This window comes from Equus przewalskii, chromosome 11 (genome assembly GCF_037783145.1).
Source record: "Equus przewalskii isolate Varuska chromosome 11, EquPr2, whole genome shotgun sequence".
Taxonomy (NCBI): domain Eukaryota; kingdom Metazoa; phylum Chordata; class Mammalia; order Perissodactyla; family Equidae; genus Equus; species Equus przewalskii.
Genome location: NC_091841.1, coordinates 24,654,665 through 24,671,365, shown reverse-complemented (window position 1 = coordinate 24,671,365; position 16,701 = coordinate 24,654,665). Strand labels below are relative to the sequence as shown.

Sequence of the window (16,701 nt, the reverse complement as noted above, 5' to 3'; positions counted from 1 at the left end):
TGTAAATCATTTAATGTGATACACCACATTATGAGAATGAAAGATGAGAACCACATGGTCATATCAATGGATGTTGAAAAAACACTTGACAAAATTCAACATCCATGCATGATAAAAATTCTCAAAAAAATAGACATACAAGAACTTACCTCAAGACAATAAAGATCATACTTGAAAAGCCCACAGCTAACATACTCAATGTGAAAAACTGAAAGCTTTTCCTCTAAGATCCAATATAAGGCAAGGATGCCCACTTTCACCACTTATATTCAACATCATACTGGAAGTCCTATCCAGAGCAATCAGGAAAGAAAAAGAAATAAAAGGCATCCAAATTGGAACTGAAGAAATAAATTATCTCTTCTTGCTCATGACATGATCATATATCTAGGAAACCCTAAAAACTCAACCAAAAAAGATTTTGAACTAACAAATAAATTCAGTAAATATGTAGGATACAAAATCAACACACAAAAATCAGTGGTATTTCTACACACAGTGAACTATCCTAAAAGGATATTAAGGGGGAAAAGTCCCATTTACCATAGCAACAAAGAACAATTTAGGAATAAACTGGACCAAAGAGGTGAAAGACTTGTACACTGACAATTATAAAACACTGGTGAAGGAAATTAAAGAAGACACAAATAAGTAGAATGATATCCTGTATTCATGGATTAGATTAATTAATACCATTAAAATGTCCGTATTACCCAAAGTCATCTACAGATTAAATGCAGTCTATAAAAATCCAATGACTTGCTTTACAGAAATAGAAAAAAATACTAAAGTTCATGTGGAATCATGAAAGACTCTGAACAGCCAAAGCAATCTTGAGAAAGAAGAACAAATCTGCAGCCATCATGCCTCTGATTTCAAAATAGATTACAGAGCTACAGTAATCACAATAGTATGTGACTGGCATAAAAACAGAAATATAGAACAATGGTACAAAATTGACAGCCTAGCAATAAATCCATGCATTTACTTTAAACTGTTATGTGTATGTGGGTGCTGAGAACACACAATGGGGGAAGGATAGTGTCTTCAACAAATCGTGTTGGTAGAATTGGATATGCATAAATAGAAGAATGAAATTGGATCCTTATCTCACACCATATGCAAATATAAACTGTAAATGGATTAAAGACTTAAATGTAAGACCTGAAGCAGTAAAACTTCTACAAGAAAACATAGGCAAAAAGCTTCTTGACATTGGTCTTGGCATGATTTTTTGGATATGACCTCAAAAGCCCAGGCAAAAAAAGCAAAAGTAGACAAGTAGGATTATGTCAAACTAAAAAGCTTCTGCACAGCAACAGAAACAATCGACAGAGTGAAAAAACAACTTAAGCAATGGGAGAAAATTTCTGCAAACTGTATATTTGATAAGCGGTGAATATCTAAAATATGTAAAGAACTTTAATAACTTAATAGCGAAAAAAACAAATAAATACCCCTATCAAAAATGGTCAAAGGACGCGCATAGACATTTCTCAAAAGGAGAACTACAAAAGGTCGACAGATATATGCAAAGATTCTTGACATCATTAATCATCAGGGAAATGCAAATCAAAACCACAATGAGATATCACCTAATTCCTGTTACAATGGCTGTTATCAAAGAGATAAAAGAAAAGTGTTGGTGACGCTGTGGAGAACAGGGAATCCTCGCACACTCTTGTTGTGAATGTAAATTGGTACAGCCATTATGGAAAACACTTTGGAGTTCCCTCAAGAAATTAAAAATAGAACGACATATGAACCATCAGTCCCACTTATGGCTATATATTCAAAGAAAACGAAATAACTATCTCAAATCTGTCCTCCCATACTCAACACATGGAAACAACCTAAAGGTCCATTGACAGATGACTAGATAAACAAAATGTGGTATTTATATTCAGTGGAATATTATTCTGCCTTAAAATGGAGGGAAATCCTGTCATTTGCAACAATATGAATGAACCTGGAGTTTATTGTCCTAAATGAAATTAGCCAGACACAAGACAAATACTGCATGTCTTCACTTAAATGTGGAATCTAAAATAGTCAAATCAGAGAAGCATAGTGCAGAGTGGTGGTTGCCAAGATTTTGGGGGTGGGAGAAATGGGGAGATGTTGGTCAAGGGTACAAAGTTTCAGTTTTGCAGAATAAATAAGTCCTGGAGTTATAATCCATGGCATGGTGAATATAGTGAACAATACTGTATTGTATACTCAAAATTTGCAAAAAGGGTAGATCTTAAGCATTCTCTTCAGACACAAAATGGTAATTCTGTGAGAAGATGGATATATTATTTAGCTTAGTTGTGATGATCACTGTACAATATACATACATCAAAACATCACCTTGTACACCTTAATATATATAATTTTTATTTGTCAATCATACCTCAATAAAACTGAAAAATTAAAAATACGTGAAAAAGAGAAGAAAGATATAAAAGCAATAACCTAATTTTACACCTTAAGGAGATAGAAAAGAAAAACTAACTCCAAAGCCAGAAGAAGCAAGGAAATAATAAAATTAGAGGGGAGATAAATAAAAAATAGGAAAATAATAGATTCAATGAAGTAAATAATTGGTTCTTTGAAAGGATCGGCAGAACAGATATCTTTAGCTAGAGTACCAAAAAAGAGAGAGAGAGAGAAGGCACAAATAACCAAAACCAGAAATGAAAGTGGGGACATTACTACAAACACTAAATAATAAAAAAATGTTATGATGGAGTACTTAGATAATTGTATGCTAACACATTGGGTACCTAGATGAAATGGAAAAATTCTTAGACACACTTGAGTTACCTAAAATGAATCCACGAGAAGTAGATAATCTCAACAGAACTAAAACAAGTAGAGATTGAATTAGTAATTTTAAAAAACTCCCAAAGAAATGTCTAGGACCAGATATATTTACTGGTGAATTCTACAAAACATTTGAAGTACTAACACCAATTTCTCCTTCTTCTCCTTCTTCTCCTTCTTCTCCTTCTTCTCCTCCTTCTCCTCCTTCTCCTCCTTCTCCTCCTTCTCCTCCTTCTCCTCCTTCTCCTCCTCCTCCTCCTCCTCCTCCTCCTTCTCCTTCTCCTTTCTTCCTTCTCCTTCTCCTTTCTTCCTTCTCCTTCTCCTTTCTTCCTTCTCCTTCTCCTTTCTTCCTTCTCCTTCTCCTTCTCCTTTCTTCCTTCTCCTTCTCCTTCTCCTTTCTTCCTTCTCCTTCTCCTTCTCCTTTCTTCCTTCTCCTTCTCCTTTCTTCCTTCTCCTTCTCCTTCTCCTTCTCCTTCTCCTTCTCCTTCTCCTTCTCCTTCTCCTTCTCCTTCTCCTTCTCCTTCTCCTTCTCCTTCTCCTTCTCCTTCTCCTTCTCCTTCTCCTTCTCCTTCTCCTTCTCCTTCTCCTTCTTCTTCTTCTTCTTCTTCTTCTTCTTCTCCTCCTCCTCCTCCTCCTCCTCCTCCTCCTCCTCCTCCTCCTCCTTCTCCTCCTTCTCCTTCTCCTTCTTCTGAGGAAGATTGGCCCTGAGCTAAATAAACCCTGTTGCCAATCTTCCTCTCTTTTTTTTTCCGCCTCAAAGCCCCACTACATTGTTGTGTACCCTAGTTGTAAGTCATTCCAGTTCTTCTATGCAGGATGCTACCACAGCATGGCTTGATGAATAGCGCATAGGTCCAGACCCAGGATCCAAACTGGCAAACACCAGGCCACAGAAGCAGAGCACACAAACTTAACTACTCAGCCACAGGGCCAACCCCAACAATCCTTCTTGAACTCTTCCATAAAACAGAAGAGAAAGAAAGCTTCCTAAGTCATTCTATGAGACCAGTGTTACTCTGATACCAAAGCCAGATAATGACCTCACAAGAAAAGAAAAAAACAGAGTAGTATCCTTATAAATATAGATTCCCAAATCTTCAACAAAATACTAGCACTCTGAATCCAACTGCCTATTAAAATAATAATATATGATCAAGAGTGGGATTTACCTCAGGAATACAAAGGTGGTTCGTCATAAGAAGATTGATCAATGTAATATACTACTTTAATACAATGAAGGAAATAACCCATAATACGTCAACTGGCACAGAGGAGGCATTTTATAAAATTGAACACTCTTCATGAGAAGAATAATAAGATTACTAGGAATAAAAGGGAACTTAATATATTAAAGAGTATTTAAGAAAAAAGCCACAGCTAACATCATACTCAGTGATGAAAGAATGAAAACTTACACACAAAATCAGGAACAAGACAAGGATGCCTGCTTTGATTGATGCTATTCAACATTGTTCTAGAGAATCTTGTTAGAGCAATTAGTCAAGAAAGAGAAATAAAATTCACCCAAATGGAAAAGGAAAAAGTAAATCTACCTCTATTGGTAGACGACATGATCCTATGTATAGAAAATTCCAAAGAACCCTCAAGAAAGCTAGTAGAGCTAATAAATGAATTCAACAAACTTGCAGGGTACAAGATAAACACAAAAATTAGTTGTCTTTTTATATACCTGCAATGAACAATCTGAAAAGGAAATTAAGAAAGTTACTACCTTTGCAACATCTTCTAAAAGAAGAAAATACTTAGAAATAAATTTAACGTAGGAGGTGAAAGACTTGTACATTGCAAACTACAAAGACTTGCCGAAAGAAATTAGAGAAGACCTTAAAATGGAAACGATCCCATGTTAATGAGGTAAGAAGACATAATATTATCAATAAATCAGTAGTACCAAAGGTAATCTACAGTTTCAATGAAATCTCTATCAAGACTCCAACTTTTTTTGCACAAATGGAAAAGCTGAACCTTAAGTTCATATGAAATTACAAGGGGCTCCAAAGAGCTAAAATGTTAAAAAAGAAGAAGAAATTCAGAAGACTTAACACTTCTTGGTTTTGGAACTACTACAAAGTTACAGTAACCAAATGCTTGGTTACTGGCATAAATATATACCTAAAACCCAATGTAATAGAATTGAGAGTTCAGAAATAAACCAGTACATTTATAGCCAACTGACTTTTGACAAGGGTGCCATGACCATTCAATGTGGGAAAGAGCAATCTCTTCAACAAATGGAGTTGAGCAACTAAATTTCCACATAAAATAGAATGACATTTACCCCTACTTCAGATTATATGCAAAAATTAACTCACAATGGGTCAGTGACTTATATATGAGCTAAAACCGTAAAACTCATAAAAGAAAAAGTAGAAGTAAATCTTCATGACCTTGTATTTGTCAATGGATTCTTGGATACCAAAAGCTCAAACAATGAAAGCAAACATGTAAATTGGACTTCATTAAAATTAAAATGTTTGTGCATCAAAGAGCATTATCAAGAAAGTGAAAAAACAACCTAAAAATGGGTGAAAATATTTGAAAATCGTATATCTGATGATGGTTTAATATCCAGAATATATTAAAAACTCCTAAAACTCAACAACAAAATGATAAACCAATTTAAAAAATTGACACAGGACTTGAATAAATATTTCTACAAAGAAGACATATGAATGGCCAAAAAGCACATTAAAAGATCCTCAACATCATCAGTTATTAGGGAAATGCAAATCAAAACTACATGAGAGGAGCTGGCCCCGTGGCTGAGTGGTTAAGTTCGCGCGCTCTGCTGCAGGCGGCCCAGTGTTTCGTTGGTTCGAATCCTGGGTGCGGACATGGCACTAGTCATCAAACCACACTGAGGCAGCGTGCCACATGCCACAAGTAGAAGGACCCACAACAAAGAATATACAACTATGTACTGGGGGGATTTGGGGAGAAAAAGGAAAAAAATTAAATAAAATCTTTTAAAAAAAAAACTATATGAGAAACCACACCTGCTAAGATGGCTATAATAAAAAAAAAAATCCAAAATAACAAGCGTTGGTGAGCATGGGGAGAAATTGAAACCCTTGCACATTAATGGTAGGAGGGCAAAGTGGTGAAGCTACTGCGGAAAACCATCTGGCAGTTCCTCAAAAATCTAAACATAGGATTGCCATATGAATCAGCAATTCCACTCCTAGGTACACACCCTAAAAAATTGAAAACGGGGACTTAGACAGTTGTATATCAATGTTCATTACAGCATTATTTACAATAGCCAAAGGTGAAAAAATCCAAGTATTCATCAACAGATTAATGGATAAACAAACAGGCACACACAAACAGACACACACACAAAATGGAGTATTATTCATCCAGGAAAAAGAATGAAGTTCTGGTACATGGTACACCATGGATGAATTCTCGAAAAAATTAGGCAAAATGAAATAAGCCAGGCACAAAAGGATAAATGTTGTATTCATTCCCTTCTATGAAATTTCTAGAAAATGCAAATTGATGGAGACAGAAAGTAGATTAGAGATTATCAGAAGGATAAGAGGGAAGGAGGGAATGGGGAGTTATTGCTTAAAGGTGATAGTGTTTTTGTTTGGGTGGGATGAAAGCATTTTGGAAGTAGATAATAGTGACGGTTGCACAACATGATGAATGTAATTAACCACTGAATTGTGCATCTAAAAATGATTAAAATGGCAAGTTTTTTATTATACAGTCATGCACCACATAACCACATTTCAGTCAACAACAGATTGCATCTCTGACGAGGGTCCCATAAGATTAGTGCCCTACACCAGAGGTGTGTAGTGGGCTATCCCATCCAGATTTGCGTAAGTGCACTCTGTGATGTTCACACAACGACAAAATCACCTAAAAACACATTTCTCAGAACGTATCCCCAGTATTGTGACACATGACCGTATATATTTTACCACGTTAAAAATATTCAAAAATCTCTCCAACAATCATTGTTAATTGGGTACCTAATTCTGTCCATTTTGTTTCATGTTTTTTGAAGTTTTGTTGAGTTCACATAAATTTGACATTTTCAGCATTATTATTGCTGAAAGTGTATTTGTTTTGAAATTTATTTTATTTGACATTAATATAAAGACTCCAGCCTCCTTATTATTACTATTTAAATTCTATATCTGTTTTTGTCAATTTACTTTCAACCTATAATGTTTTAAGTACTATTGTGGACAGCATGTAATTAGGTCTTTTGTTTTTTAACCCATTCTGGTACTCTCCATCATTTGATAGAATGCTTAGGCCATTAGCAATTAGTTTGAGCTAATTGTTATGGTTTTGTTTCAGTTTACTATTTTATTTTTTGTTTTCCACATTATGTGCTTGATGATGATAATCATTATGATTATCTGGAATTGTTTTTGTTCCTTTAACATTCCCTGCCTTTAGGGAGAATTATTTGAATGTTTTTAGAATTCTATTTCAAACATTACAGAGCAATCCCCAATCTCAAACTTTGTCCATGTGTTTTCATTACTGGGCATATAGATCAGCACATCCTGTTTAGTCTAAGTTGTCTCCACCAAGGCCCTCTTTTCTTGACATCCAATGAAACACACAATTCCCTTTTTCTTATTTGTCCTTTATCTTCTTTCCCTTTCATTCTCCATCTTAGATAATTCTTTCCTCTGAGAACTTTCTATGATTTCTTCTTCTGGGTTGTGGAACTCTTATATTCTGTTCTAGATAAAGCACATTGCTTGGGGCCTATAAATCCAGACTCAACAAAGAGGGCCTCTTAGACAACCCCAAAGCAACTTTGATGCATTGTTTGATGTTTCTTTTGCATCAGTTTAGCCTTAGCCTGTCTGGTCCTAGAGAAACAAGGACGCATTTAGCTCTCTTGTGTTCTAGACACTATAGAGACTCTCTACTATGCTAAATACATATGTTAGTGCAATGCATGCTTATGGTCTATTACAATTTCCAACACTGTAGTCTCTTTTATATGGTATCACCGGGTGTCAGAGGTCTCTGGGTGATGGATGATGAAGTTTTGATATTTTCAGTCTATACTACAAAGAGGGAGCATTACTTTTGAGGAGATTTCTGTTGTTGATTTAGCTCTTGACTTTTCGAGCCTTCAGGTACAAAGAATCACTTGTTAAAACATTCTCTAAATTTCTGAATATGCTTTCATTTTCTTAAGTTTTTGCCACAAATTATTGTTGTTCTCATAATCTAATCTGACTCTGTTTTTCAGGTTTGGGCGAAAGGTGGTTCTCAGATGTTGTTTGCTCCTGCTGGCCATCTCAGGGACCTGTGCAGCCTTTGCGCCCACCTTCCTCGTTTACTGCTTACTACGCTTCTTGTCAGGCTGTTCTTCCGTGGCCATCATGATGAATAGCAGTATGCTTAGTAAGTCACTAATTTTGGTCTTCTCCATTTTCCAAGCCTTGGATTTGACCTGGAAATTCCACCTTTATCTGACATTTATATCCCAGTTGGGTTTTCTTTCAGTTGTAGAGTGGACAAGGTCTCACTCTAAAGCCATGGTAATAACACTGGTATGCTGTGCCTTTAGTTTGGGACAGATAATCCTGGGAGGCCTGGCTTTTGTCTTTCGAGAGTGGTGTACCCTGCAGCTGGTGGTGTCTGTACCTTTCTTTGTCTTGTTTCTCTCCTCAAGGTATGAGCCTTCTCCCTCACTTTGTCTTAGGAGCACCTGGGATGAAAATTAATATTGAATCAGGACATACTGATTTTCTTATTCCTTGGACCCTTTATTATAGTCTAGACCTAAAACCCATGTCTCTCATCTGTTCACTCTGTGTAATTTGAGAAACAGAACACTTCTGCCTGAGAGTTCTAGTTATTTTCTGCCATCTTTCTTCTTAAGTCTTACCCAGGATAGTGGTCATAGAGTTATTCCAATATTATTTTCCTTGATATAAAATATAGACAAATATTTCAAAAAGAAATACCTCTAGGGGCTGGCCCCGTGGCCGAGTGGTTAAGTTCGTGCGCTCCGCTGCTAGCGGCCCAGTGTTTCGTTAGTTCGAATCCTGGGCGCGGACATGGCACTGCTCATCAGACCACGCTGAGGCAGCGTCCCACATGCCACAACTAGAAGAACCCACGACGAAGAATACACAACTATGTACCGGGGGGCGTTGGGGAGAAAAAGGAAAAAATAAAATCTAAAAAAAAAAAAATGGCCAATAGACAAAAATATAAAAAAAAAAAAAAAAAAGAAATACCTCTAATTCTTTTTTGGCTTTGTAATGAATCAGGTTACAGTGAAGTTTTCAGTAATTTTCATCTTTGTAGATGAAACTGGATAAAAGGAAGAGACAGCAAATTTAGTCATATAGTTATTTAACAAAATAACAGCAGAGTTTCTCTAGTACTAAAAACTGGCTTGCAGATTGGGTGATTTACATCATATGTTCAGAACTCCCTCTTCCCTTAAATAATTTTAATGAACACTTATTTTTGGATAACTTCATCCCTACACTTAAAGCAGGTCTAGGAGAGAGTCAGAGTTAGTCGATCACAGAGATGACTATAGATTTAATATAGCAAGATGAGTTCAGAGAGAGAGCAGAGTGTACTCCATGTCAGACTCATCCATTGTGTCATTCTATGCTCAACAGTCCCACAAGGAAGATGACACTGGTATCCCCATTTTATTGATGCAAAAACTGAGGCAGATATAAACAAGTGACTCACTCATATAGTAAGTAACCAACGTAGCTGGAAATGGAAGGAGTACTTCCAATCTTTGTTGGGCTTTAAGCTTTCATAATTTGAGGCCTCCCTTTTTTTAAAGAATATATATGATGAGCAGAAATTTGCTAGAACTCATGCCAAGCTTTGGAAGGGAATTATGTATTGAGAGATTCTCAAGCTTCAGCTTCCTAAACTTCTTGGAAAAACGTTTGCTGAGTAAGAAGAGAGGCAATTTAACTTCAAAGTCTGTGCTCCTATCCTGGGAAGATGTACTGCATGGAGTGATCATTCTCATATTTTCCTAGTATTTGTATAATAGAACCTGCGTTTCTATGTCTAACCCAAAAAATGGTGGATGTTAGATGGAAGGCAAAAAGCATCTATATTCAACAATCATATGACAAATAACTAAGAGAGAGTTGACTGCACTGGGGAGCTCTCATTTCATCAGGTGGCTGACAGAGTTGGCTCGGAGGCTGATTGTCACCAATAAACCAGATGAGGGCTTAAAGGAACTTAGAAATGCTGCACACACAAATGGAAGGAAGAATGCTGAAGAAACCCTGAACATGGAGGTGAGCAAGAAAGGGAAGGCGCTTACTGGGTTGGAGGGAAGACATAAACTGACATCCACCTTCTCTTTGTTGAGATGGACTAACTGCCTCTCTAAAAAGGGCAGCCAGCTGAGGATGTGAGCTCAATTCCGTAGTCTTTCACGGCCATCTCATATAAGAGAAGCTCTCAGCACTGAGCAACTACCTCTTCCTTTAGTTCACTTCCTGATCTGCATCTATAACCTATGCAGTCTCATGGATGCCCGGCACCCTCTATGGCCTCATTTTCAAAATACCATTGTTGCTGAATAGTTTTCTGGACTCTCCTTTAGCTCCCTACATGTTCCTTCATATCACTTCACACCTGTGATTGCATGTATAATATGTTACACTAGGAAAAAGGGGAACACATCTTTCCTGTGCTATTGGGTGCCTGTGCTCACCGCAATACCTGGCACTACGGTGGCAAATGATACATGTTTGTTGTTGTTGAAGGTTTTGAGATCCACCATGCAGGAGGAGCTGGAGGCAACACAGAACAAAACTACTATGTATGACTTGTTCCTCACACCCAACCTGCGTAAAAGGATCTGTCTCCTGCTCTTTTTGAGGTGGGTTTCACACTGTGCATGACAACATTAAGGTAGTGGAGATATGAATCTATTTGTTTCAAAGGTTATAACAATGTTGTGAGGGGGATATGCTGATTTGGAGATAAAAGATGAGGAAAACACACCAAATAATTGCTATGTTTGGAGATTGTCAAAGGGTTATAAAAAGACTCACATGGAACTGATTGTACAATAAGGAATTATGTCATATCACTTTATCAGTCTCCTCACTAGAGATTGATGTTGAGAACTTTCATCACAATATCCATTTGGCCATTTAATTTTCTTTATTTTTTTCCTTCAATTTTAATTGAAGCAAATCTTGCAAACAGAAAGGTGAATAGACAGTGAATACACACAGCTCAGTGAATATTTCAAGATGTAAAACATAACCAATGTCCAGATAAAGATAGAAAAATCTTAATTCCCCAAAGGTTCCATTTGTATCCCCTATGATAATAGCCAGCACCACCACCACTGCCCCACTATCATTTCCTCCTCACTGCCCTCTCCCAGGCCAAATAAGACTTAACGACTGTTCTAATCTCCATCACAACAAAGGAGTGTTGCCTGATCTTGACCTTCACATAAAGTAAATGATAAAATGGTTCTGTGACAGGCCCCTTTTGCTCAAGCTTATCCATGCGAGATTCATCCATTTTGTTGCATGTAATAGTAGATTGTTTTTGTCCCCAGTGTTTTAGTATTCCATTAGATGAACACACTACAATTTCTTCATATACTTTGATGTTAGAGGACATGTTTTTTTTTCCCCAATTTCTTCTGTAGAAAATCTTGTCCAGTATCTCTTGGAGGATATAAGTAGTTGCTTTGGTAGCATCAGGAGGGGAAATTTTGAAGACTTACAAAAAAAAAAAAAAAAGCACACAGGAGAATATAGACTCACTGCCAAGCTTAAGAAAGTAATTATTGAATGGTACAGTTTCCCTCTTCCTAGGCATATCCTAGGACACTGTTCCTCATTTAAATGCATTGTGCTTTTCACCTTTCCCCTATTCACTTGGTCACAGACTCAGGTTTCTGAATCCTAGACAATTAGAGTGGAAAGAAAAGTAGAGATAATGGCCAAGAAAGGACTTACTAGCTTGGGATGGTTGTGGTCTGTGGTGGTCTCTTCTGCTACAATGTTGAAATCTAGCTCTCTCTGCGGGACGTACATTACTGAAGTGGACCCCTTTCCTTTAGATGCTTTCTGGGTAAATTGTAAATCCCCATTTGGAACCTTTGATTCCATTTCATATGGTACAGCTGGTGCATGTTTGTTTGCCTGAATTCTTACATTGTCTGTCAGCCCTAGAAGTCACATATGAACCTTAAGTTCCCTAGAATTGAGCCAGACCTAAGGACACTGTGATTTCAAATCGAGTGGACACACATAGTCTCTTTGAAGCATCAATCACTAGTCAAGCAAAGGGAAATTTCTCACAGTGTTGGGTTAGGGGAGGAGAAGGAGTCCCACATACTGACAACCCTCACAAAAGAAATTCTTTCCCTAATTTCCAAGTGTTAATCCTTCTATACTCAACTTCCACATCCCATCCAGTTTGGTGATTGAGTCAGCTTATGTTTCCCTGTCACTGCCAACTCTTAGGGACTCAGACAAAAGAATGACAGAAAGAGTATTGTTTTCATATATTGTCATGCAATTATTTATGGTAAGTTTATATTATCACCTTAAAATGAAGTGTTATACAAATCAGACTGGGCCTCTATTCTGTACATTGATCATTGGCTGCCTGGGTCAATATGATCATCAGCTGCAGCACGTAGGCTCTAAATCTTATGGCATGTGTCTTTACTCTTTTGTTCACTACAGATTTGCAAACACATTACCCTTTTATGGCATCTTTATCAATCTACAGCACTTTGGTAGCAATATTTTCCTGTTCCAGGTAGTCTTTGGAGCTTTCACTACCTCATCCCGATGTCTTGCACTTTTAGCACTGAATCATATGGGTCATCGAGTAGCCCACATGCTTTTCATGTTCCTGGTGGGATTTTCCATTTTGGCGAACATGTTTGTGCCCCAAGGTGAGAGAATATTGGACTTTGGGGAAAGGAAGGGTCTTTTCCTCATCTTTTGGGGATTGTATTTGTCATACTTGTCCAAAGCAAGGAGCAACAAGAAGTCCCAAAAAAGAGCTAAGTATCTCTGAAACCAATCTGAAGGTTTATGACAAATTCTGCTAATAAGTTGTTGGGAAAAGAGCCAAAGGTCAGCAAGAGGCACCTCAGACATATATTTATCTTCTTCACATCCTGGAAGTATCTGGAAACTGATGCCATCTATTCCTGACAGTTTTGCTAAGGCATCAATTGGTCACTTGCCCTTTGGTCATTCACACTTTTAATAACAAGCATGGAGGGACTAGGTCTTGCAATTATAGCCCATGCGAGGACACAATATGGTCACTCCCTCTGTCTGAGCTCTTCATTATCAACTTTGATAACTAGTCTGTATCCTGATCTCTACATATCCACATATGAATGTGGTGTTAAGTCACCAAAACTGCAGCCCTTGCTCATGGGAGTCTTCTTGACTTTCAGGAAATGAAAAAAATTCTCCTTTGTATAGTAGTGAAGGAATGTACAGTGGAAACAAGGAATTAAGCAGATTAGAAGCCTAATCCATTCCCTGTTATATTACTTTATAAGTTAATAGAATGATTACGTGTAATGATTAGGAGAACCTCAGCAGACACTATGCTTCACCCATCTCCAAGTGCAAGAATGTACTGTACAGCATTACAGATTAATGGACTGCACTCCTCAGAATATTGTAAATGATGCAGGCTTACTTCTTTACAATAGAGTCCTTTCCAATATTATAAGGCTATAATTAGATTTCTGTTTATATTGGGCAGAAAACTGACTCTCTGAAACTTCTCTTTAGTAGTTCCAAAATTCTGATTTTTTTTTCCAAGTAGAAGTTTCCATTCTTGGTTCTTTATGTCTAACATTCTTCTCGAGCTAGACGCTCTTCACCCTGTCCACCAGCACAGTAGTCCTGCCCTTCGATTACTTTATCATGCCATACCCACCCCATGACAATGTTATATCTGCGCTAGTTTGACTGACTCATCCATGTTTACATGGAGCTTTCCTGGCTTTATCAATGAAAAGCTCACATCACTAAAACCCTCTAATTCCCGGGAAAACCAGGATGGCTGGTCACTTTAGATTCTGCACTTTAATTGAAAGGCCTCGAGTTTAGAGCTGAGTCTTAGACTCCATAATTGTCCACATGATGGTCCTACTTTCTACAATAAGGACATAGCGAGCACTGGACAGAATTAGTAAGAGTAAATTTCTGCTAGACTCACCTTTTCTTCTCCTCTGGGAAATCTCAGATACGCAGAAAGATTTGCTGCAATTAATCTGATAATTTTAAGTGCTTTTTCCCACCAATGTTGAAATTCTAAATTTCTCAGCTTATCAACCACTCCAAGCTTTCTGCTACTGTGCAATTTTCTACAGTATATTTGAAATGTACAAATAACCTATAGGGTCTTCTTCCTGACTACATTTGGTGGTTGCTGATTCCTTCAGCCCAGATTTCTTAGTCTGATTGCTCTTCCCGTCTCCAGAAATGCAGACCCTGCGTGTGGTTTTAGCAAGCGTGGGAATCTGCTCTTCTGCTGCCCCCACCATCAGTACTGCTGCCCACATGGTTGAACTCATCCCCACTGTCCTCAGGTATGAGTTTATGGATTCTCTGCTAGGGCTCAAAACAGGACTTGCCCAGCTAATCAACATTTATTGAGGCAATAAACACAATAAGACCTGTATAGCATAAAGGCAACCATTTGCAATTGTAGTGCTAATATTATACTAACAACAATTATAGCCAAAATTTATTGAAAGCTGATTTTGTGTCAGGCACTGTGCTAAGCAGTACTTTAATGCGTCATCTCATGAATTGTTTGGACCACTCATCAGAGTAGTGCATTGTGTAGCATTCTGTTTAAAAATATGTAAATAAGTCTTAACGCACTTTGAACCTAACAAAGACAGCTAGAAAATCATAGAGCTAATCTCAGAAACAAGTGTTTGTCGTCAAAGCCCATGTATTTACCAGCTATGTTCTATTGTCTTCCATAATCAAGTCAAAATAACATATCACAAATTACACGTGTGGATTTTTATCAGATTATTATGTATTGTCATTTATCCCTCAGGGCAAGATCTTCAGGCTTAGATATAGTGGCTGGTAGGATTGGGGCAGCACTGGCTCCCCTCTTGATGATCCTCATAGTATATCTTCCCACTTTGCCTTGGGTCGTCTATGGAGCTTTTCCCATCATTAGTGGTCTTGTTGTCTTCTTTCTACGTGAAACCAGGAACCAGCCTCTTCTTGACACCATTCAGGATGTGGAAAAAGGGTGAGTAAACCTTCTGGCCATCTTTTGGGAGGAGTTTTGTAGTTTTAGTGATGAAGAGATGAAAATTAGCTCTGCTGTGATGGCACATATGACCTGCCCTCATGAAAGACACACAATCATGATGATATTCCACGATTCTCAGATCATAAGAGCCTCAGGTATGAAGGGAAAAGAAATGAGATAGCCAGTGAAGGAATAATGTTAGGAAGATCACACAGAGTTAAAGACTCTCTTTAAAAAGATAATAAAAGAAATAAATCCTGTTTAGGTGACTGTGAGATTCAGGTAATTTTGCTGCCACTGGTAATGGAAAGATTGATGATAAAGAAAATAAGAAACTAATAAAAGGTATTTTTAAATGCGACAAATGGTATATTAGTTTCCTAGGGCTTCCATTATAAAGTTCCACAAACTGAGTGATTTCAACAACAAAAATTTATTTTCTCACAGTTCTGGAACCTGGAAGTCTGAGCTCAAGTTGTCGGCAGGGCCATGATCCCTCTGAAGGCTGTAGGGAACTATCTGTTCAGGCCGCTCTCTTAGCTTCTGGTAGTTCCTTGGCTTGTGGCAGCAGAACTCCAGTCTTCACGTGGCATTCTCCCTGCATGCCTCTGTGTCCATTTCCCCTTTTTATAAGGACAGCAGTCATATTGGATTAGAGGCCCCCCATACTCCAGTATGACCTCATCTTAACTAATTATATCTGCAACAACCCTATTTCCAAACATGGTAATCTCACATCCTGAGATACTGAGAGTTAAGACTTCAACGTATGAATTTTGGGGGGACACAACTCAACCCAAAAAAAATGGGCAGTCCCCTTAAGATTTTCAATCCACCTGTTGACTTTCAAAAGGTGTCATTGACCAGAGGTCTAAAGAGACCAATGAGAGTAGAAACTTTCAAAACTGCTTTCTTGGGTCTGCACAGGCAGCAGGGCCTTTTCCAACATGAGTGTCAATCGCTCATGAGTTTTACTGGATTATAAAAAGCTGATAGTTAGCGGATCAGTTTGTACTTGTGCATGGATAAAGATAAACTTATTTTTTATCTTTTCTGTTTTTTTAATGTTTGTTTTTGGTTTTTGATTGGTTGTTTCTTGTTTTTTTCCAGCAAAAAATTCTCAAGAAAAGTAAATGAAAAAGATTCCTACATAAATCTGACAAAATTTTAAGGCACTTTCATAGGCTCCCTCGTGAGGAAACAAAAAATATGAAAAAAACACAGAAGTTTTCCGTTATATCTACAAATTTGCAAGACAATACACTGGAAAATCAATCTCATTTACATTTATGGCACTAATTTGCAGTTTAAAAAAGTTGTGGGAACATGTAATTCTATGATCAATCCAATATTTTGGGGAAGTAATTGAAAAAGTTTCAAATTTATCAATAAATATTAATAGACAAGATGATTCAGAAACAAAGGAAAACCGTGGAATTAGGATGTAGCTTGTTGACACATGGAGCAGCATATCATAAATCTGCAAAAATCAGAACAATATAGCATATGCACCCAGAAATCAAAAGAAATCCAGAAACAGATACCAATATATACACACTTAATACATGATACTTTGGAGGGGGGCTATGGGGTAGAAAC

General features: G+C 37.5%; 1 protein-coding gene across 1 annotated transcript in view; it reads left to right on the top strand.

Annotated features, from left to right (window-relative positions):
* LOC103540293 (solute carrier family 22 member 10-like) overlaps positions 1–16,273 on the top strand; it is a 28,036-nt gene extending 11,763 nt beyond the window's left edge. The window contains exons 2-9 of the mRNA XM_070564642.1: positions 8,063–8,217; positions 8,320–8,488; positions 9,983–10,106; positions 10,581–10,696; positions 12,534–12,748; positions 14,305–14,413; positions 14,896–15,099; positions 16,213–16,273. Of these exons, the coding sequence (XP_070420743.1) occupies positions 8,063–8,217; positions 8,320–8,488; positions 9,983–10,106; positions 10,581–10,696; positions 12,534–12,748; positions 14,305–14,413; positions 14,896–15,099; positions 16,213–16,273 (1,153 nt within the window). The remainder of the gene's footprint in view (positions 1–8,062; positions 8,218–8,319; positions 8,489–9,982; positions 10,107–10,580; positions 10,697–12,533; positions 12,749–14,304; positions 14,414–14,895; positions 15,100–16,212) is intronic.
* The last annotated feature ends 428 nt before the right edge of the window (positions 16,274–16,701 follow it).